General features: G+C 36.8%; 1 protein-coding gene across 2 annotated transcripts in view; it reads right to left on the bottom strand.

Moving 5' to 3' along the window:
• The window catches only part of BTBD9 (BTB domain containing 9), a 411249-nt gene that overhangs the window by 363466 nt on the left and 22862 nt on the right, over positions 1-24921 (bottom strand). For both annotated transcript variants that reach the window (XM_019457009.2, XM_019457012.2), the window contains exons 2-4: positions 10682-10893; positions 6756-7119; positions 5188-5452 (exon numbers count right to left, since the gene is read on the bottom strand). In XM_019457009.2, coding sequence (XP_019312554.1) covers positions 5188-5452; positions 6756-7119; positions 10682-10866 — 814 coding nt within the window. In that variant the 5' untranslated portion in view covers positions 10867-10893. The remainder of the gene's footprint in view (positions 1-5187; positions 5453-6755; positions 7120-10681; positions 10894-24921) is intronic.

Below are 24921 nucleotides of genomic sequence, written 5' to 3'. Positions count from 1 at the left end.
TTAAAGAAAAAAAATTTCTAAGCTGCCTTCTGTGTGCTGGACTGTGCTGGACTCAGAAGCTCACCATCTAATACAGACAAGTGCATATCAGACATGAAATGCCTCCACAGAAGAACACTCAGGAGAGATTCTTTGTGAACCCCCCTAGTTTACAGATGAAGATACTACGAACTATAGAAGATAAATAAAAGAGGAGTCAAAGGGTTGTGAAAGTATTAAAGGTTCACTGCTGTTATTATAGCCTATATGTGACAGGTGAGACATTTTGAAATCTAGTCTAGAAGCGGAGGGATGGATCCATTCAGTCACTCATTTACTGTGAAAAGTCTAGATTTGGGCACTGTGCTAGGTGCTGGAAAAACAGAGGTGAAAGGCATAATTACAGTCCTCAGGAAGCTCAGTCTTGTAGGAATCTAGGCAAGAAAAGCAAGAGGGGCAAGCTTTCTCCATCTGAGTTACTGGAAACTATAAGAAGGGCTACGTGGTACCATGTACCTACAGCACAGATTTAAACACACACACATATTTACATATCAACCAATAATTTAACTTAGCAGTCCTATGAACAGACTGACTTTTACTCAATAAAGAAATTTTGAGAATGGAAGTTGTGATAAGCTCCCTGCTAAAAACATGAAGAAGCAATATATTACTGTACTCTTTCTCAAAGTCTAAAACCTAAGACATGCAATACAAAGTACAACTCAGCCCAAACAGAAAAAGCACTAACTTTCAAGGTACAAAGGGCTCCATAAGACAAAACTAAGCATTAAAGGAATGGTCTGAGTGCTAGTAGTTCAAATACCCTAAGGGGGGGAAAAATAATTTCATTAAAAATTAATTCCTTTTCCCCAGGTGTATGTATAAAACTAGTCAAAACCACCTTCTCAGGAAGACTAACCATCAATGGTAAATTAAAAGCATCCTTTGGGTACCCCCCCTTTTTTTAAGGAGGAAAAAACTGCTGCAATTTGGTTAAAATCCCCAGGATATACAGCTTTAAGTGTACAACTTTCCAGAAACTAATATTAATAAACTCAAAGTAAGACCATTAGTATCTGTGCTGCCCCTAGTCCAGAACAGAACCTCTCCACAGTTCATGAAAAGTCCCCAAAGACACAGAAACTATACCCTGGGAAAACAATGACACAAACAAATTTGGTCAATAGTTTCAAAATAAGCAGAACTATTGTTCCAGAACAGCCCAGGAACAGTTCTCAAATTTTAGACCCTTTTTTCCTAACAGTGAAGAAATGTGATAAAACAATATGTTTGGATAACATTTACCTAGAAAATAACCTATATTTTTAGTATCTGATAGGAAAGTGATATGCATCCTTAGTATTGATAGTATTGATTTTGCTATCCATATAGTTAAAAAGTCTGAAAAACAGCCTGCTACTTATTCATTTCTCAAGTTCACAAATTAGATAAAAGATTCCCAAACATTTGTATAATCTCTTCCTTGAGACCCCACTGAATTATTCCAGAATGAAGAATTTAATACTTATGAGTAGTTAAGTACAGTAAATATATCATTCCAGAACTGAGTAGTCCCTTTCATGGTGATTTCATGGGTTTATTATAACCCATGTCTAACACCTATACTTATCAGTTGGTCAATCCTAAGCTATCATTAACTACGTGAAATGTCCAAAGCATCTCCCTCCCACAAAAATGTACCAAACCTATCCTAACAGCAAATCCAGTTACAGGGTCTTCCCAACACCTCAAACCAAAGCCAGGGCAAGAAGGGGAAAAAAGAAACTTATACAAGAGGATCTGACAATGAGAAGTTAGAAAGTCTAAAATTATATTACTTATCTTGTTATCTCTCCCCTGTCCACCCTCCCACACTTTAATCCAAGGCTGACCCTCAACTAGGACCACTCTCTAGCACCTCCAATCCCGGACCTCCCTCGACCTATTCCCTCTGGCTACCAAACTATTTCTCGACTGCCTTTCACTCCAATTTACACACTGGACAGTCAACACATGGTACTTACTATCTTTTCAAACCTATGGCCTAATTCCCCCCGTTTAGTCAAGCTTCTGCCCAGACTACTCAGCAACCCACCACAATTTATACCCCAAGGTTTTCTCTCAATTCTCGTTCTTCTTATATCTCAGCATCACTGGACACCTGTGACCACCCTCTCCATATAAAAGTTCTCTCCTCTGTCGGCTTCTGTAACCCTACCCCGTTTTCTTCCTACTTAATTCTTCCTTCTCTACCTTTAGCCCCTTGGCTAAAGCTCTTCTCCAAGTCTCAGACTTTGATCTTCACTTCTTTCTCTACACTCTAGCCCAGGTTTCAACTCTTTCTTCACCAGTTCTGATTGCTTCCTAAACTCCAGTAACATGCTTGCACTGCTATTAGTCATTTCTCCTTGAGTTCATGCACCAAATGTCTCCTATATGCTATAGAATATGTTAAAGGGTACAAAGATTAACAGGCCTTACAAAGATCATCTCTGCCTTCAAGGACCAAAGACAAACAAAAAATTTTAAAACAATGTGACCAGTGTGATAATTCCTACAGAGACACATAAAGATGAGGAAGAATACAAATAATGATAATATAAACAATCATTTCCTTGATTGAGCTTACAGATGTTATTTGCACGCATTATTTCTTTTTTTTTTTTAAATGTTTATTGATTGATTGATTGATTGAGAGGGACAGACAGTATGCAAGCAGGGGAGGGGCAGAGAGAGAGGGAGAGAGAGAATCCCAAGCAGGCTGCGCACCAAGAGTGGAGCCTAACATGGGGCTCCATCTCACAACTGCAAGATTCATGACCTGAGCCAAAATCAAGTGTCCAATCGCTTAACCGAATGAACCACCCAGGCATCCCTGCACACGTTATTTCAATTAATTCTCATAACAATATAAGGAAATGTTAAAACCAAAGGTAAAATTCCTTATGTAACTTAATACCAGGTCACACAACTAGTAAGTGACTCATTCTGGATTTGAGGTCAAACTTGTCTGGCTCCAAAGCCAGTGCTTTTTTTTCTGTGCCCAATGAAAAGGAATCTAAATCTGATGGGTCAGGAGAGAAGTCCAGACTAAGGACACCTACTTAAGATCAGTCAGTTTTCAAGAGAATGTCTGAGCCATGGTCAAGGAAAAGATCATTCAGGGAAATGACTAACATGAGACAGAACTCAGAGTACTAAGATGTTCCAGAAACCCTCAAACTCAGTAAGTCTAAAAACAAGCTCAGCATCTTTGGAGAACTACCACATTTCATCAATTCTAAGACAGAGTTTTTCTTTTTTTTTTTTTTTTTTAACGTTTATTTATTTTTGGGACAGAGAGAGACAGAGCATGAACGGGGGAGGGGCAGAGAGAGAGGGAGACACAGAATCGGAAGCAGGCTCCCATCAGCCCAGAGCCTGACGCAGGGCTCGAGCTCACGGACCGTGAGATCGTGACCTGAGCTGAAGTCGGATGCTTAACCGACTGAGACACCCAGGCGCCCCATAAGACAGAGTTTTTCAAATTTTAACATTTCTGAAGTTGAGACACAGACATGATGGTATGTCATGGTTTAACTGGCAATACTGTTTCCTTTCTTAGTGGTACATAACACAATGGGACCTCAAAACTTCTGGTTTCTTAGATTTGATAAAATATGGTTAACTTCCTCCTAAACTTAATCCTCAGATTTAAATCCCTTAAATCACCAAGATCTGATTTTTTAGAATACAAAATTTCCATCTTCCCTACTACCACTCTAGTTTATCAACCTTACACAAGTCAGACACCTACCCAGCTGGTCTCCCTGAATCATTTTTCACTATTTCAAATCAACAAGTATTACATCATGGATCAATCTTTCAAGACCACCACCATACTCATGTCTCTCTTCCTCTTGAAAATTACCTTCTGGTTGTGTATAAGCCAGATTCCAAGCTACTTTGAAAGACTTCTATGATTTTGCCTGAGCTGACCATTACAGCCTGTGTTGTTTATCAATGCAAGCCTTCTACCTCTAGCTGAGCTTTCCTGATGACGGTCCTTGAAATGTCCCACCTCGGCTCTCAGTCATAACCAGTCCTCCCCTGTGAATACACTCTGCCCCAATACCCCTCGCATCAAATGTAAGGATTCATCTCAGGCTTCATAATTTCCATGAAATCTCCCTCAACCCTTCTGAACCTAGATTCCCCTTAGAAGTTCACAGCATGGGCTCGTCTTAAACATTGTTGTACTGAACTTTTCATGGGAGTAGATCTTATTTCCACAAGGAAATTAAAAAGGCTCAAATGCAGAGACTATTTTGCATTTACACACACAGCGTAGTGGTTAATTACACAGCCTACCTAGTAGGTTTGACTCTCAGCTCTGTATCTTTCTGTGTGACCTTCAGCAAATTATTTAACCTCTCTGTGCTTCAGTTTCCTCATTTGTGAAATGGAGCCAATAATGGTAGCTACTTCAAAGGGTTGTTTTCAGAATTAAATGATCATGTAGAGGGGCGCCTGGGTGGCTCAGTAGGGTGAGTGTCTGACTTCAGCTCAGATCATATCTCACGATTCATGAGTTTGAGTCCCATCTCAAGTTCTGTGCTAACAGCTCCGAGCCTGGAGCCTGCTTTAGATTCTGTGTCTCCCTCTCTCTCTGCCCCGCCTCCACTTGCACTTGTCTCTCTCTCTCTCTCAAAAATAAACATTTAAAAAAATGATCATGTAGAACTATTACTGATATATATATAAGCACCTTGTAAGTGTTAACCACTATTATATTTATTAATAAGAAAAATCACATAAGTGTTGGAAATGTAACACAAGTGTTAGCTACTATTATTATTTAGAATATCCATGTTCACAGGACCTAAAATAGTAAGTGTGTAGCACATACTCAGTGCTGATGTGATGAAGGAAGGCACGAAAGGTCTTAGCATGAGAAGCTGTTTGGGAAAGTGTCTATTTCTGACATTTTAGGGAACAGCTAAAGAAATCCATCCAGAAATGGCAAGAAATCGCTATTTTGGGGTCTGCAAAGGCTCATCAGTCTCTGGAGGAATTAAGAGGAGAACAACAGGAAGCAGAGCTGTATGTTCTTAGACCCACACACCACATATACCTGCAACTAGAGTTTTGTGGCTCGTTTTGTAGCTGAAACTCTCAGACGAGGGAGAAAACTTCCTAAGGAACGCAGGATAAGCAGGTACTCACTGAGCATGCCTCTGTAATTGAGGTCCATATCCCGGCTCTCAGATCGAACTTTAATAGCATCCAGAATGGCATCAGGAGACAACAGTCCTGAAGGCCTCACAACATTCAGAAGTTCAGTGAGGCTCATCAGAGGCAAACGCACAGCCTGCATGATTTCAGCATGATTCTCCTTTGAATTGTGCTTACACCAATTTAACAAGGCTAGGAAGATATCTTTTTCGGGAGCTGCAAATGAATCTCTTAATACGATGTTTAAAAGTGCTGTCTGAAAAGGACAAAACAAAAAATTCCAGTTATCAAGGAGCTCAACCATGTGTATGATCAATCAGCAAAATGTTACAGAACTGCATGTATCACTTATATCTCAGCAACTCTCTTTGACCATCTTCTTTCTTTAACCTTCGTGCCATATACTCTCTTGCCCATAAGGGCTCCATGAATAGCCACGGGCATCTTTAACCACTACACCAAATGTCTAGTTTTTCCAACACATCCTCTGTGCACCTATCTTCAATAAAACAAGAAGAGAAATGGCAGCATGGGGAGCTGTCATTCCATGCAGGTTCTTCAGGAGAGTTTACATTTAGAAGTCAGTCAGCGGTGCCTGGGTGTTTCAGTCGGTTGAGAGTCCGACTTCGGCTCAGGTCATGATCTCGCGTTCGTGGGTTTGAGCTCCACATCGGGCTCTGTGCTGACAGCTCAGAGCCTGGAGCCTACTTTGGATTCTGTGTCTCCCTCTTTCTCTCTGCCCTTCCCCTGTTCACATGCTGTCTCTCAAAAAAAAAAAAAAGTTAAAAATTTTTTTAAGTCTGTAAGATACAGCTGGAATTTAAAATTCGAAATCTTTTGCTCCACAGCATCACTGCACTCCCATATTTTTGGTTCTCAGATTTCTAGACTGACCTCCAGTAACCTTGGTGTGACCCTCGAAGACCCTTGCCTCTAAAAAGTAAGTAGGATAATAAAAATCATAGTTTACACTCAAGCCAAAATACATAGCTTTCAAATAGGTTTTTTCATGTGAAATATTCAGGTTCTAGGACGAACACAAAAAAGGAAAGGAGAGACAACCACCAGGGTTCAGAGAATGATTTTGAGCAAAATAATGTGACTATTTTTTTCAGCCAGCAAAACAAAACAAAACAAAACAGCAGTGACTTCAAGACATCCAATGATACATCAGATCTCTTTTATGAATTTTCCCTCCCATAATACGGAATTATTAGTTGCACTCTCTGTTGGAGAAATACAAAACCAAAACATAGTATGCAACACCACAAAGGAACCTATTTGACTATCATCACACTGATGATAACGCTCTGTAGCACAGTCTCTTTTACACTTAGAATCTACCAGAAGAATCTTAAAAAAGAAACCAAAAGCAATTTGCCTCTCTTTTATATGATCTACAGAGAGTCTCAGTAGCCAGAGGCAGGTGGCTAGACAGATGACCTCTTCTAGACCGATGATTTTTACTTTTTTTAATCTCAGTCTATTGTTCTACTCTTACAGCACAGATCTAAATTGTACAGGGCATGCCTGTGAAGTTCTTGCAGATGATGACACACCTTAGAAAGAGAGAGGAAGCCTTCACTTGAGAGCACCTCCTGAGCATTTCTGTCCATAAACAAGCAGCACATGCAAGTTAACTTGGGAAGTGAGTAGAGGCTGGCAACATCAAAAGTCATGCAGACATTCTGAATGTTAAGTATGGTGCAGAGATACTCAGAGGTAGAGTCCTCCAGCTCTGGAAATCCATATTTATGAGCTAGGCTCAGAAAGTCCAGCAACACCTCCTCCTTCTCATCTGTCAGCGTTGCCCGCCCGGTGTAGATGTATTTTAGCAGCATTGTGAATGCTTCTGCAGTGGTGTCTTGAAGAGGGATTTCTGCTTCGGGCTGAGATTCTCGCATCCCACCATACAGTAACGCTCTGCACATGAGAGAAGAAATGCGTAAGGAAAGACTCCAATAAGATTTGCCACAATATCATGAAACGATGGTTAGCAGCATTATGCAAACGTAAATTTGTTTAGTGACACAAAGATTCAGGTGAAGAAATGCATAGTAATCACTTTATTTCTCTAAAGGAAGAGAAATTATTTATATAAACTATTTTGGATTAATTCCATAAACAATTGGACTAATGAAATTATCTTGAGACCTCAAATATGTAATAAACATTCATTAAACAGAAAGATGAAAGTACTCTTTTGAAAGAAACAGCAAAATCCGTATAAACATATTAAAGGTAGATAAGGATGTTTAAAAAATAAAAATCTGTAGGAAAAGATATAATCAGATAAAAACAATTACAGACACTCAGATGCCATTCTCCCCTGTCAGACTGGCAGAAATTAAAAATCCTGTTAACTATTCAGTGCTGCAAAAGCAATAGAAAAACAAGTTCTCTCATGCACTGCTTTGAGCCTATAAATAGGCACCCTTTTGGAGAAAGTAATTTATCTGTTAGGACTCAATTCTAGAGAAATAATACAGCAAAGCAAAGATACATCTTAAGAATGTATACTGAAACAATGAAAATGTTGAAAAAAAATTGTAAATGTCCATCAACAGAAATGCACTTAAAAAAATGGATATATGCATTCTATACAGCTATTACAGAGATAAAGAAGATCAATATATACAGTCTTGGAAGATGTCCAGGATACGGTAGATAAGTCAAGTTGTAGACCCACATGGGTTGCATGGAAAAAAGCATATACCACATAATTACACGTGTATGCACATAGGTAATGTGGATATATCTATTTATATTGAGAAAAATCAGGGGAAATTCATCTTACACTATTAACAGAGGTTGTCTCTGGGGAATGGGATTAGATGGCTGGTAGGGAAGGACTTCCATTTGTTACTTTATAAATTAAAAATGAAACTGGTGATGGGATTATGGGTGATTTAACTTTTTTTTTTCTCCTGTCTTTTCAGTATTTTTCAGATTAAAAAAAAATCCCCATATTATTGCTTATCTGCTCATCTAAAAAATGAAAACCAGACAATCCAGTCAGGCAATGAATTTGAATTTCTACTTCTATTACTACAGGAGGAATAATATGAGCCAGTTAAACCTCTAATCCATCAGGAAAGAAAGGGCAGCCAGAGGAGGACCAGGGAGGAGTGCAGAAAAGGATAGTACAAGTGAGAAAGGAAATGTGCAAAAGTGAAAACAAGACAATAAGGAGGGGAAAAAGAGACTCCCCCTTCTCCTAAGATTCTCAGAGCAGGACTAGCATTTCAAGGGTTCCCTCCATACCTGCTGGAACTTCTCCCACCCTCCCCAGGCCAACTTGGCATTCTGGCTTGCCTCAGGGCAACAGCTGAAACCATCCAGGCAAAGATTCACAAATATTCTGAGCATACTTCTTCACCCGGTTATATACTCTGCCTAAAAACACTCTTAAAGGTTTTCATTAATCCAGAGAGCACCCCACCCTGACCTTAAAATTACTAGATTAAAGAATACTTTCCTAGGGAGGGCTCGCCAAGACTTACTCCCCCTGCAGAGTGATCCATGGTATTTACCTAAATTCTCAATACTTTAAAAGTGGTTTTCATGGGGCTCCCTTAGAACACTAAATATGAACCCCCAACTTGTGAAAAATCCCCTCTTGTACAGTTAGTTTGTCCTTATGTGGGAATTGATAGGCTTTATGACAACACTAGGGCCTCTCTTAAATTTTCTTTGCATATGAACAGTGTCCGCAATGAGAATCTAAGACAGCTTTGGTAATGACTCTGAATTGAGCCTAGTGAGCCATCATAGATTATAAATGTTTAATATCCACAAAGAGACACCAAGAACAAGTTCAGTAAGCGAGGGGAGTACATTCCATTCATTCAAAATGATCTTCAAATTTCTAAAAGTATGTGAGTTTCTTTTAAGAATATCCTGAACATTTAAAGGTACCCACACACAGTTGTCTCAAATCATCTTTGAAAGAAGAGAGGCATATAATATTAACAAATATAAAACATAAGGCTGAAAAGTTCTGACCTAATAAGGAATGGTCTCTCAAACACTTTAATAGTAATGAGTGGACCAAAAGTAAGAAAAGGGACAGAAACACAAAGGAAAAGTGTGCAGAGGATAGAGGCTGGTAACGAATAATGACTAGACCAAGGCCAGCAGTCAGGGTTGAGCTGACCACCAGCAGGGGGAGTAGGACAGTGTGCGCTCTCTTTTCGAAGCTCCTGGCTTTATCGACAGTGGCATTTTATATGTACAAAATGGAATGTTCTAAAAATGTTTAAAATGTACTAAACGCGTTCTAGATAAATGGTAAATATTTCCAAGAGACTCACTTCACAACAGTGTGTGTGTGTGACTCTAGATACTGTTCTGTTGACTTACTTAACTCTAATTGTAAAAATCAGACTACAGTTTTCACTAGAAGGTAACTGAAATTTTCTCTAAGCCTTTGGCATCTTAATTTTTAGATATCGAGTTTCCCAGGTAAATCCATGATTTTATGGATATGGACTCCATGGACTCCAAGGATTTATCAAGGATAAATTATCACTCAGTCTATAATTCAGTGGTGATTCCCATTTAACAATTATTAGGTAAAATGTAGAGTCATTAGAGCTTAGCTTAACAATCTTAAGCCTGGAAGCTAAAGGTCTGAGTAACAGACAACAGTTATGTATAAGGAGGATTAAAAAAAAATTTTTTTTAATGTTTATTTACTTTTGAGAGAGAGAGAGAGAGGAGAGAGAGAACTTGTGCGAACGGGGGAGGGGCAGAGAGAGGGAGACACAGAATCCCTCTGGGGAGGAATCCCTGGAGACACAGGCTCCAGACTCTGAACTGTCAGCACAGAGCCCAATGTGGGGCTCAAATTCACAAACCATGAGATCATGACCTAAACTGAAGTTGGACACCTAACCGAATGAGACACCCAGGCACCCCAAGGAGGATTTTTTTACATTAGTCCATAAATATTTTGCTTAGTTTTAATTCTAATGTAACTATGAAACTTCCTTTCAATAAATGAATTCCCTTTAATCTAATGGGATTGCCAAATGCATATCTTAGAGATAGATCTGTTGGGTTACCTGAGTCTCAGTGGTCTGAAACTAAGAGGTATACATATTTACTAGCAAGTCCAGAGGTCAGTCTACCCACACAACAAGAAGCCTATCTGCCAATAAATCAATAAATCAGCTGAAGTTCAACTGTGAGAAGCAGGTGAGGGCAACAAAGATTCAGCCTGAGAAATATTCTCAAGACCTTGAAAAATGGTTGGTGTGAGACTGTCTAGCCTGGAAAGCCTTCTATCCCACTAATTCTCAGATGGTTTCTGAAGGAAAAGGTGATTAAAAAGTAACAAAAAGTCTACAAAGATGGAATTCTTACAGATGCTGAAAGACTGCTAGAATTTATTGTTATGCTTTGTTACATATTTTTCATAGAGTAGAAAATACCAGTGTTTTCCACAAGTAACTTGAATCTTCAAAAAGTAATATACACTTACCGAAAATATTGGCACCTCGCTGCTAAAATTACCCTGTGGGCAGGAAAGCGTTTCTTTTCCACAACAAATGTGACGTCGCCATATTCTTCCCCTATCAGCAAGGCACCAATATGTTCAGACAAAATGTGCACATGATCAATTTCGCCCACAGCAGTAAAGGGGCGAAGAGGGTGACTGTTACTCATCTTGTAGAACAGGTGATAGTCGCTGATCTGTTATATAAAGGAGGGATAAGAATTAGTGGGGGAGAGGGAAGTATACTTAGAAAATCACATACCACAAACATAGCTAAGCAAGAATTTAAAGTACTTTAAAAAAATTCACATGAGAGAGATTTTATCTTTACTGGTATCTTTATCAACCAATTTATTCTGGGAAGTAATTGAGCCTGACTCCATTAATTCCATTCCCTTCAATGTCTTATCACACTAGGAAAACAAAAATGCCAGGTCTTCCAATACAAAAGAACTTGGAGCCATCATATTCTAGAAAACTATGCCCAAATACAGGCCCCTTATTTATCAGAACCTCAGGAAAGGAAAATCAACAACCAGAAGAACTCCTCTTTATAGCGTAGATCTATTCAATGAGGTAGGGTATCACTAACTACACCCAGTTGAAAAGTCATCCAGGCATATATCTAGACCTAAATCACAAACAGAATAAACTAAGTCATCAGATTTCAAATAATTTCAGGGATTTTGGTCTGAAAATATCTTAAATATTTTATAAAAATCATAATCTTCTAGAGTCACAAAAATAACCTGGCATTAATGAAATCTTAACCCTCCCTCAAAAAAAAATAACCCCAATATTTTTCTCAAGACTGTAATTTCTAGTATAAACTTGCAGCTCTGATAAGATTGCTTACCAAAACATCATTACACTTCAACTTACTTATAGGCACTTCCTTGCTTTTGCATGCAATGCTTTTCTACAGATGTAACTGAAAATCAAAGGTCTGAAACATCATTAATAGATTTACCTGTTTGAAAGGGGAGTTATGTTCTTTGAAAGCTAAAAGTGTTTATATTCTCCAATCTCTCCAATATTTGCAGGTACAATGTTTTTAAGGGTAAGTTACCCAGCAAGTGAGTAAGAGCATTCACTGGCATTCAGGTGCCCAAGGTGGAGATGTGGCTGACAGCTCAGCCTCTATTGCTACCCTTCTAATGCACCAGAGACTAGGGGAATGTGCCTTCTTCACTACACATCCACACCTTCTTGAACTCTCCACTTGGACCAGGATTAAAGCTTAAGCCACTCCAATCTTTAAACTTCCGTATCTAGATCCATTATTAGCAAGGTGTACAAAAAATGGCCTTAATCCCCAGATACTGCAGTGAAAGATCCTCACAGACCAGGTTCCCCAGTTACTTGCTACTCCATGTTCACCCCCAGCAGACAGAGCACCAGCAAGGACAGCGACACAGAAGGACATGGAGGATGAGTGAGGCAAGGAGACACCTGCCCCAGGTAAGTGGACAAGTTCCTGGCCCCTTATCGTAGCAGCATCAGAGGGCTAACAGCATAGTTCCCTAGTTGCCAAGGCAAATTCCTCTTCTTCAACTGCAATCTCCATTTGAAAGCCTTAAAAACTGAATCATCTCCAGTCACCTGTGTATGAAAGACCAAATTCAGCTTGAGCGTCAGCAAATAATGCATGATTTGATTGTTTAATGCAAGATACAACAGTCTAATAGAGGAGTTGGCAAACTTTCTGCAAAGGGTCAGATAGTAAACATTTTAGGCTTTGCAAGTTATACGGTGTCTATACAGATCACTGAAGCCAAAAACAGCCATAGACAGTAAGTAATGAATGTGCATGGCTATGTTCCAATAAAATTATTTACAGAAAGGGACAGATAGAACTCTCAAGACTATAGTTTGCCAAACCGTCCTCTAACATATGATCAAAGATTGTACTCTAGACAAAGGATCAGACTGTTTTCTAGTTTTTGATTTCTGGCTGGGTTACCCAATCAATGTTCAAAATAACATGGTTATTTTCTGTGTTAGCCATGAAATTGTGGAATCTACTGGGAGCTGACTTCAAAATCTCACTCCTCTTCAACATGAATTCTCACATCACTATCCTATATTTCAGGGATGGTGCATGGCTCTAAACAAAACAGACTCTTTCTCTGCCTGAACAAATGCTATGCATATACCAGTGACTATATTCTCTGGTATAATATTCTCTTAAAATTTTATCTAGGTCATAAGTGAGACTAAGTGACTATTAATGAGAAATGACTGATTTTTGGTTAACTAGCACAAAGATAAATTTTTAATTCTTCAACTGATATATAATAAACATTAACATTACATTTATAAATATCTTAATAGGTTCTCCAGATCTGTACTTCTAATACATACAATTTCATTTTGCTAAATTTATGGTTTAATTATGCTTTTCCGACTATCCACTTACTACGGAATAAATACAATTTTTATTAGCCATGTAGAAATAATTTAATTAGACCAGAGATTGTCAATGAGCTTACACACACTGGAATCACATGAGGAGTTTTAAAAAAGGGAGGGGGGGGGGTGCGGAGAGATGCTTGAACCCTACCCATCAGAAATTCTGATTCAATTGGTCTGGAATGTGGAATCACTTTCCAGAAGTTGATTTTAATGAGCAGGCCGAAAAGGAGCCACTGATTTAGACTCTGTTGTCGTATGGTCACATAGCTTACTCTGATGCACAAATATACAAACAAAATTTCTGCTGAGAAAGTTCATTGAGGGTTTGATTCTGTTTTGAATCTTACTGCAAAGAGGCAAATGATTCTAACAAAATTACCAACGCCACAGCTTATAAACAAAAAATATTTGAAAATATTTTTGCCCAAAGCCCTAGATTATTTACAAAGTAATAGTTTGGGCCCACCCACCTGCATTTTAAAAGGCCTGTTTTAGAAACATGTACCAATAAAGTTAATTTTTTAAACTGCCGATTTTAATTTGATAAATAAAATGGGGACAATGTTAAAGTTAATGGAGCAAAACTGTTTCTTGACTTGTTTCTTAAGCTTTAAACCTTATTCTGCCACTATCGACATATGTGATCTTTGACAAATTTTCTAACTTCAATTAGACTGTTTCCACACCTGTAATGACATGGTTATAGACTTTTTTTAAAGTTATATTTTATAACTCTGCTACCGACTTTTAATATCAGTGTCTTGGCCTGACATATGAAATCAACTCTGTGACTCAGCATTTGATTGTAACTCATGACTGTGATTTATTACAGCCAAAGAATACAAAGCAAAATTACCAAAGGTTTTGAAAAAGCATATGGGACAAAGTTTGAGAACAAGACATAATCTGTCAAGGGTCCTCTCCCAGGAATCTGCCAATTCCTCTCCCAGGAATTACATGGGACATGCTTAATGCCCCCAGCAACAAGCTTTGACAGCACATTAAATGCTGCCAACCAGGAAGCTTGTTAGAGGCTTGATGCCCTGGGGATTTATAATGGGGGCTGTTCCAATAGCAAGCCCCTGCCTGGCATGTATCCAAATTCCAGACTCCCAGAAGGACTAGAGTTCAATACAGACCATACTGTTTGTACAAACTGCTTAGAGTGAGCCACTCTTATCAACTGGTGGCAGGAACACTTTTAAAATCTAAGTTTCCATCTAGATGCCAGACAAGGGCCAACCTTGCAGTTCAGTCCTTCTATGTTAGACATTTTCTGTATAGTTCCAGAAACAATGAGAGGATCTAATGATGTTAGCAAAAGCAATGAAAACAAGGAATTTAAAAGCCTATCTGATGTACTTCTTGAATCTTAGATTTGGCCTGGAGAGAGGAATACCAAGAAAATAGCCTACCTTACCTGCCCAAATGTATTCCTGACCCTGGACCTCCCATTATGCCAGATCCAAATAGTTTTAGGGACAGCTTTCTTCAAAATTTCAAGCATCAGATAATTCCAGTGTTATTTAAACAATTCCTACACATGGGAAGAAGTAGTTTTCTGCTGCTTCTCACGAAGCCAATTTAACCCTGACAGGAAGATGCGACCATATCTACAAACTCAAAAACCATCATAAATAACAAAAATCCTATGTAAAACATTAGAAAACAGAATTAAGCAGAACAATTCATGACAGAGTAAGTCAATTCCAAGAATGACAGACGAATATTAAGAAAAATAAGTCCTCAAATTAAAAGGCCAAAGTGGAAAAAAATCATCATATAATTAGCTCAATAAAAGCTAAAATATTTTTAAACAATCACTACTAAATTTATTTTTAAAAGTTCTAATTGAATAGGAATAAAAGTATATTTCCTTTTATTAGGATACTAATACTTCCTTAACTTGATACATACATATAGTTTAACCGTAACGGATATAAGCATCTAATTAATAATAAAACACTAGAACCATTCCTAGAAAGATCAGAAATAAGACAAGGATGTCTACTCTTATCACTATTAACATTTTTCAGAAACAAAAGACAATGCAATTAATTAATCGAACCAAGTGAAAGTTAAATGGATTAGAAAACAAAGGGGCAAAATAATCACTATTTGAAGATAATCTGATTCCCCATATGAAAAATCCATGAGATGGAACTGGAGAGTGTTATGCTAAGTGAAATAAGCCATACAGAGAAAGACAGATACCATATGGTTTCACTCTTATGTGGATCCTGAGAAACTTAACAGAAACCCATGGGGGAGGGGAAGGGAAAAAAAAAAAAAAAGAGGTTAGAGTGGAAGAGAGCCAAAGCATAAGAGACTCTTAAAAACTGAGAACAAACTGAGGGTTGATGGGGGGTGGGAGGGAGGGGAGGGTGGATGATGGGTATTGAGGAGGGCACCTTTTGGGATGAGCACTGGGTGTTGTATGGAAACCAATCTGACAATAAACTTCATATATTGAAAAAAAAAAAAAAAGAAAGAGGTAAGAAACAATCTTTGAATTGTAACATAATTTTAAGAAGTCTGTCCTAACATGTTCTTATTATAGACATAGTTCTAAGGATTCTCTCTCCTGTGCACTTTGTGCTTCTATGTTAAAGAACCAGAGAGTGCATCAACATAGTTTTTTTAAAATATTTTTTCTGAAATCATCTCTCCTTTTGAAATAAATAATCAAATTTAAAAAAAAGAAAAATCCATGAGAATCAACTGAAAAAAGATAAAGGAGGAATCAACTGAAAAAAATAAAATCAACTGAAAGAAAATAAAGGAGGTTCACTAAAGTAATCTCAAAAAATTATTATATGAAAATATATAGCATCCTTCCACACCAAAACCACCAGCTAGAAAATATAAAGAAAAAGACTTGCAGTTTATAATTGCAAACCCATCCAATACTTGGGAATAAATTCATAGAATAAGTAAATTATCAAACTCTATAAAAGAATTTAGGAGAAATAAATGAAGAGACATACATTGTTTGGACATAGAAAGATTCAATGTTTAAAGAGATCTATCACCCCTAAATCACCATATGAAAAATTCTATTGTACTTTAAATTGTGAACACAAAATGTTTTGAAACCTCAAAATTCAAGAAAACATTCTTGGTAGGGATAACACAGTTAAATAACAATAATTTGGTAAATGGGCACGGACAAAAAAGTTGACACTGAGAAATAAGAATTTTATATTTATCAAGAGGTGTTTCAGGTTGAGAAACACAGTTCTAATTAATACAGGAATTAAAAGTAATCCTGATCACAATCACAACAGAGTTTTTAAATTAAGTTGGGATAAAGGAGTTCATCTGGAAGAATAAATATGAAATTTGGTGTGTGTGTGTGTGTGTGTGTGTGTGTGTGTGTGTGTGTGTGTGTGTGTGTGTATTCTGGAAAAAAAAACAGTGGGGGCCCAGCTTAGTGGATGAGAAAGCAAATCATAAATTAGAGCAATTAGAACAATGTCATATTAGAGACAGATCACTGGAACATATTAGGCCAGAAATAAACTATACACAGGAATTCACTACAAATATATGTATACACACACACACACACACAGCATTTCTATTCAGTAGTGGGAAATATGGATTTTTTTCAATAAAAGATGTTGGCTAGCCATTTGTAAAAAGTAACCTGGATATTCACACAAGAACACAAAATTAAATGCATAAAGATGTCAACCTCAGCACTTTCTGTAACAGTAAAAAATTGGAATAAATGTAAATGCTCATTTAAAGGTAATTAGATAAACAAATAATGGTAAATCTATAGAGTAGAATAGTATATAATGATTTAAAAAGAATAAATTTAGATACCATTGACATTGAAAAAAATCTGAAATATATGTATTTATGTGGAAAAAGGCAAGCTGCAAAACAGTACTAGAGTAAAATGTTATTCTGTTAAATAAAGTCTTAAAAAGCAAACGTCAAATTGTTAAGAGTTATTAATAACCCAATGGATCAGGGTTAATTAATGTGAAAATTTTAAATAGCGCACTACATAGCTTTGTAATGTTTAAAATTTTATAAGATTTTTCATTTATGATAAAACTTTATACAAATATTTCAGTAACTTTGGCCACTAAAATTACAAAATAAATTAGTTCAGGTATGAGACAGCAAGTGTTTTAATTTGCCACAACGAATAGTACCTGATTTAGCGACTAAAAACAGTAAGCAGAGGGACTATATATTATCTCTACAGATGAAAATTAATTAACAACTTGGAGACAAGGACAAAAAGTTCATTACACTGAGACAGACATTACACCAAGGCAGGAATGATTATCAGATACCTGGGTAGCATGGCCTACTAGGGCACTGTATCTGATATATCCCAACTAAAGGTCTTCACCTTAGAGGTTTTCAGTTAGACTTTTTCTAGACTGAAGGCACATTGTTTCAGATGCAAACAGTGCTCTGAGATTTGCTCCTGTTGACAACCCCAGTCTAAATTTGCTGACGTTCACAGGATAAGGCAAGGGTAATCTATTCACTCAAGCTGTTCCTTCAAGGTGGGAGGAAAGAGAACAGGAAGGCAGAGGGAATACGGACAGACCTACTAGAAGAGAGGGCAAGAATACCACCACCAGAAAATGGCACCATTCGTGAGAGCATATAGTTACTATGATTAATTGAGGGTTCCAGGACTTCATATGGATTTATTTACAAGGGATTGTGGTATAGAAACAACACTCTTTTTCATGGTTGGGTAACTTTCATGGGTTCAAGTGCATAAAAAAAAAAAAAAAAAAAAAAAAACGACAAATGCAGCAGTACTAATATTCTAAGGGTTATTGACTGTTTACTATGCAATAAGAAACCCACACCCATTTGTTCAAACCAAAATAATAAACAATGTCCATCAATAACATGAGATCACCATGTGTCGTTTTTAACACTGTAATGTTATAATTACTTCTTAAGGAGTCTGAAAACAAACAAGCCTACCTAAATATGTTTCTTTACTTAAAGCTCACTTCTGAAAGAACTGCTTACAAACTTTTAAGAAGGGCTTTCCACCACATTTTTTAGAATTAAAGTTTATTTTCCAGTGTTTAATCAGGACATAGACAAAGAGCAAACTTCCACCAGGTGGAGATGCCAAGGAGTCCTTGAATGCTGTATAAATCCCCCTGGGAAGCCCTGTTGGCCCCGCCTATTTCCTGGCTGAAAGGCCTTTACGGCTAAAAAGACCTTCTGCTCTTTAATTACAAAATATAAATGATCTTTCTCTTGAGGAAAGCAATGGCATTTACAAGCATATGGTTTAGCAATTTCTTTCTGCTCTTGGTACCCATGTGGTGTGTAACTTGAAGTAGTATTCCTTAAACTTTAAATTAATATCGCCTGGGGAGATAAAAGATATCCTGTCTGCATCTTAAGCACTGTCAAAAAAATCACATTCTACTTTCTCATGGGAGGGATACCTCACTTCTTTTGATATATACTCTACCCTTGTCATCCAAAAGTCTGAATAAACAGGTGTAGACTGCCCATATTGGTAGGTGTAACCTTGACTCTGATATTCTGCAAATCTAATCCTAAACCTTGCAGAGTCCTGTCACTGGGGCAGTAAGGGCTGTGTGAGCAGCACAACTGTGTCTCACAGGCATTTTCTGGCTTCAGGATGCCCGAAACGTCTTTCCCTGGGAAAGATGAAATGATTTCTAACATCCAGTCCCACTCCAAATTCCTGTCACTCTATGATTTTATATGTTTGTAAATAAATGTTTATGGATATACACAGTTTGGAATACTAAAGAACTATATTATAACAAGACCATTTAACAAGATTATTTTATCGAAGTGTATATAACTCCATTTACCAATTACCACATTGATTCTCCACTTTGTCAAGGGACAAACTAGTTTCTGAATCTGTATATGATTCATCTGATAAAAGATTTATTGAAGAAAAAAATAGGTTTATTGAGCTCTCTTCTATGATACAGGCCCAGTGCTAGGTGACAGGAACACAAAGATTAATAAAAGATAAAGTTGCTACCTTTGAAGAACTCACTGTCTGCTGAGGAAGCTAGGACTTCGGAAGGCAAATAATACTAATTCTAGAACTAGCAAGCCATGATTTTATGATGTTCAGAAAGTAAAATACACCCATCTTCTGTAAGTACCACACTAAAGCAACCACAACTATGCTAAACAGGTTATTAAATGAACAGGAACTCAGAAAATTATGTTATATCCCTGTATCAGAGTAAAAGTTAATATTCAAACAACTGGCTACTACTTTTCTCCAAAAAGGGATGTTCACATCCCAGAGCAAGTACAATACAAGCCATAGGAATTTGGTGAGAAAGCCTTAACGCTTCTACTGACATTCATTTTTAACCTAGAAAAATAAGAGGGAAAATTAAGCTTTAGTAATATTTAATATGTAGATGAACATTGCCTTCTCTCATGATCTACATGTCAAAAACACTCACTTGTCTAGGATAAATAAGCATCTAGGGAATTCAACAAAGACATACGGCTCAGGAAGTATACTCATTTGCTCAAGTAAGTATCAGGTTTACTTATGCCTGCTTATGTGAATTTTCCAAATGTTATCTGGTTTTTAATTAAATTATTGCTCACAAAACGACAAATAGACTAAAAAAGGTTCCTGCAAGGAAACCGCTGATTGAAGATAATGGAACAATGCCAAAACAACAAGTAAATGCCCATTATGATAATTCTACTCCTAGTAATCAGATTTTATAATACGTCCTAGAGATCTAATGCATACTACAGTGAATATAGACAACAAATTGTATTATAACCATCAAACTTGCTAAGACATTAGAATTTAATTATTGCAACTACTAAAAAGAAATGCTAATCATGTAACATGATAAAGGTGGTAATTATGGCTACAATGGCAATCATATTACAACATGCAAACATATCAGATTAACATGTTACACACCTTAAGTCTATATGATGCTATATGTCAAATATGTTTCAGTAAAAAAGTGACCTCCAAATTTGAAATAATCAAGAAGATCATTTGAAATATACACTATTATTAACAATGAACTTCCAGGGGCGCCTGGGTGGCTCAATCAGTTGGTTGAGCATCCTACTCTATTTCGGCTCAGGTCATGATCTCAGGGTTTGTGGGACTGAACCCTGTTTTGGGCTCTGAGCTGACAGTGCAGAGCCTGCTTGGGATTCTCTCTCTCCCCCTCTCTCTCTGCCCCCTCCCTGATCATACTGTCTCTCTCTCTCAAAATAAATAAACTTAAAAAAAAAAAACAACAACGAACCTTCATACAAAACGCATTAAAACATATGTTGAACAAACATTGGTTGAATGCTTTAACCCAAAAATAAGTTTAAAACAAAATTATAATCTAGTAGCAAATTAACTATTTTGCAGTAGGACACAGAAAGTACCTTTTACCTAATAATAATGGTTACGATTTACAGTGGACTTACTATAAGCCAGGCAGACTCTTAAGTATTTTATACACGCCATCTTATCTAATATTCAAAGAACTAGCTTAGGAAAGTACTGTTTTTAATTCTATTTTACAGATAGGAAATTGAGACACAGACAAGATTAGGCACTAGTCCAAGGGCACAGACAATAAACAGCACATCCAAACCAACGTCTGTCAAAGGCCTGAACTAACAAGAGCTATGCCACAGTGACATGGAAGAAGTCAGAAGTGACTCTATGATTCCTGCCAACTAGCTTCCCTGACCAGCAGTCCTCAAATTCTTTTCAAGACACCCTGTTTAGATTAGGTAAAATATGCCTTGGCTGATAGAATGAAGTGTCATTTTTCAAGCCAGCTTTTGGAGATTACATACACATCTGCTTTACTAATATAGGGAGAATAATTCAGATTTTAACTGAATGTAGTTAAATTCTAATTACTGAAAAATTACAGACCAAGAATATTGTTAATACAAATATGCATCCATGTACAGTACAGGGTTAAGAGAAAATCTATAACAAACTAAGCTGACAATGATACAACTGAACAGCAATTTATAATAAAAAAACAAGAATAGAAACAACTGTGAAAAGTACAACCAACCCAACATACACTGATAATATGGATCTCTCTGAAAATGTAAAATAATTCTAACTTAAGCATGTTCATACATGGAACAGGAGCTTTGCAATGTTGCTACAGACTACACAGTAGCCAGAATTATTAGCAGAATATAAAATTGTATACCTGAAACTAAAATAACACTGTATGTTAATTGTACTTGAATTAAAAAATAATTTTTTAAAAAGGTACTGAGAGCACCACGGCATTTATCCAGATATATATTAAAATACTGCTAACATTAAAAAAATTAAAATCCTTTCTAGACTCTAGTATTATGCTAATGTGGGTTTATGAATGCCATTTTGCATACCCTTAACACTTCACTTGGTTGGTTTTTAATAAGTTGCCAAAGGATATATATAAATGAAAGACTATGAGATCGACTGACACTTGCCAATATTTTTTGATCAGGGCTCACCAGTAGCCTTGGCCATTTTTGAGAAGCATTCTCCTAGATAAGGCAATGCTTCTGGCTCAGTTTGGCAATGATATCTAATTTTGTGGTGGTTGGGGGAACCTATTCTATTACTCCATCACAAAAATATCTAAGATTCCCAAGGCAAAAACAGCCTAGTATATAATTTACAGTATTAATTTTATTTTCTGTCTTCAGTTTCTCTGGCTCCAATCTCTAAAACAATCTTTCCCAAATACCTGCAAACAAACAAAAGTGTTTAAATCAGCTATCCTAGAACAAAAATATCAAATGACCCAAGGGAGCTTCCTTCTGTTGTTTTAAAGTTTCCCTAAATACTGAAACTTCTTCTTTCTTCCCTACAAAGTACTTTCTTAAGCTTATGCTTCAGAAAAGCATAAGGTGAAACTTACTATCAGATTTTATTAACCTAAGTTCTGAATGTTTACCCAAAGACATGCATTATCCAGCTACCAACTTCCCTCAGTCTCTCAGGTCATGTTTGTTCTACTGTTTAAGCCCCTATAAGGCAACCATCTAAAAGATGGGATGACTTTTGGGAATGACAAGTCACAGGCTACAACTCTAAGAAGTGACTATCACTTATACTTCTCAGAGTTTATATAAACATCCTTTTTCAGGTGCTCAGTCTTATTGGTCCCAAGTCCATTGAAGACTGCATGAACTGTATGCTGGGAGCAAAAAAATATATATGCACCTAGAGCCAAAAAGCAATGAATAAGTCATGATGAGTGCAGAGGTTATTAGTTGTAATAATATTTGAAAATACAGGACAAGCCATTTCTGTTTAATTTCTTCAGTGGCAACTTATGGGTCTATAATATTTTGCCCAGATTTAAATTATATGATATTTTCCTAATTAATAAACATTATAGCATGAACTCCCATTAAAGCAGTAGAATAATCAATTGCAACAATTTAATTTCTTTGTAGCAAAGCTACTGTGAACATTTGCATTACTGTCTGTGTAAAGGAAATTGGCTTTTCATTTGTAGATGTTATAATAATGTTCTACTGTGCATACTTTGATGCAGTTTGTTAAACCCCATATCCAGGCTACTTTCTGTGAGCTGTGAATTTAAAAAAAGATCAAGTCTTAGAAGTCAGTCCACCTAAAAATCTTGACTTATAAGTTTATTTGTTGCCATTCTAGAACATAATCTAAAGGAAATGTTCACAATTGATACTAGTCTTCCTTTTGTTTTTTTCCCCCTTTTCTCTTTAGTTTTATGAGCGTTGTCTTTAATTCCTTCAACATAGCATTCTCTACAGCAATGAAAAAAAAAAAGAATAAAAATCAGAGTAATTACCATCCTGCAGACTAGGAGTTACTGTCTGAAATGACAGCCACTGCTCCAAATGTATAGCCAAACTAAATCTATAGCCAAATCCAAAGCTATAGTGCATATGTAAGAATAAGGGAACGAACAGCACATGTCAAGCAAACAACCTTCATTTAGCAACAGAAAAACTTAGCCAAAAGTTCAAGTTCATGTCTCCTGAGCTTAGGAAAATTGACCTTTCCTGTAAAACTGTCATCTTGTCATGTTCCAAACAATCTTCCCCTAAATCTTCCACAAACCCCCGTGAATAAGCAAATATGTGCCCTGTCTTTCACCCTCTTCTGGTGCATGTATAAACTTCACTTACGCTGTGGGAGCATAAAACCCATAAAAAAAGAGAGAGAGAGAGAGAATACTGTATTTTTTTTTTCATTCTGTTTTAGAACAAAGACTCTAAAGGATAGTATATGGGTCTTCTATATTCTATACACTAATACCCCCAAGATGCTACTGAATAATTGATGAGCTTATGATTAGACTGCCATCCTCAGTTTTGAACAACATTCATGGACCAAATTTAATTCATATCTAATATTGAATTCTATCTCTTTTATCATGATCAAAATATGCATCAAGGCTGATCTCTGTTCCTTAGAATTTCATCAGCTGTTTCTTTACCTAAAGTCATAATCTTGATATGTGACCAGCTCAGCTACAGCACCAACTTGGGATATCACTGACACAAATTCTCATAGCCCATCAAGAAAAGATACTAAGACCATGCCTTTATAAGAGAAACAAGGCTACAATGCAGGCACCTAAGGAATAAATATAGTCACACAAGAGGAGAATCTATTCATACTTTAGAAGCACAATATTTCTGAAGGTCATTTCTAAGAGAAAAAAATATACTGTGATTAATAAAGTTTTTAATGCTATTAAGTTAGATTTCATTTCATTGAAGCGGTATTATATTATTTGACAAACACAAAATGATCAAATATAGCAGAAATGCTCTAAGTTCATAAAGAAAGGAGCAGCTTATGTTTTACTTGGCCACCCAGGTAGGGTTTAGCTGCTGCTGAGGAAACAAGATTCTTAAAACACTGTGCAGAACCATGAGTATATCTAAAGTAACCCATACACCCTGTAGATAAGGTGAGTTTTAAATAATGGAAGAAGGTCACTTTTTAAGGATATTAAGTAAAAGATGTTCCATGCAGATAAGATGGCAAAGGCAGGAGTCTTGGGGTAATATCTGCAAATATGAGACTGAAAAGTAAGTTTGTTTTGATTAACAACAGAGAAGAGATAGAAACAGATACACAGTCTGGTAGAACCTCACAATATAAAATGTGTCTAAAACTAAGATGCCTCTAAGGGAACACAGATCTGAGACTGGGAAGTACTCATAAGTTCTGCTGGGTTAGATCTAGGCAAACCATTTCCAGTCCCTGAGACTCAGTTTCTACCTTGGAAAAGGAGTGGGAGGGGGTAGGCTACATTCTGTGATAACTTCAAGTTCTAAAATTCTATAGCTAAATCATATGTGTAGAAGCCATGCTCTTATATACTGTTAGAAGTATAACAAACTGGTTCAGTTTTGTGGAGATTAGTTTGGCAGAATCTGCCAAATTCTTAAATATATACTTCCTATAACTCCACAATTGTACTTCCAGGGATATATAAAAAGTTATTAATTTAGCATTGTTTGTAACAGCAAAAAGCTGGGGGACTAAACGTCCATGACTGCAGCAAATGGGAAATAACAGCAATAACCTCTGGGGAGGGGAGGGGGTGGGGGCCCTCAAGGGAAAGAGTAGGAAGTTTTACATTTAAACTCATTGTACTTCTAAAGTGTTTCCTTCTATTAAAACAATAACTGATTTATCTTTTACATAAACGGTATTTCAATAAACTTTAAAAAGTAGAAACTTAAAAAAGGTGGTAAGATATTTTTATCAAAAGGCTTTTAAGAAAAGGATGAAAACACAAGATCTGACT

Source organism: Panthera pardus, unplaced genomic scaffold (genome assembly GCF_024362965.1).
Source record: "Panthera pardus isolate Hobbes unplaced genomic scaffold, ASM2436296v1 HiC_scaffold_17, whole genome shotgun sequence".
Classification (NCBI taxonomy): Eukaryota; Metazoa; Chordata; class Mammalia; order Carnivora; family Felidae; genus Panthera; species Panthera pardus.
Note: the sequence above shows the minus strand (reverse complement) of the source record. Positions and strands in the feature narration are given on the sequence as shown.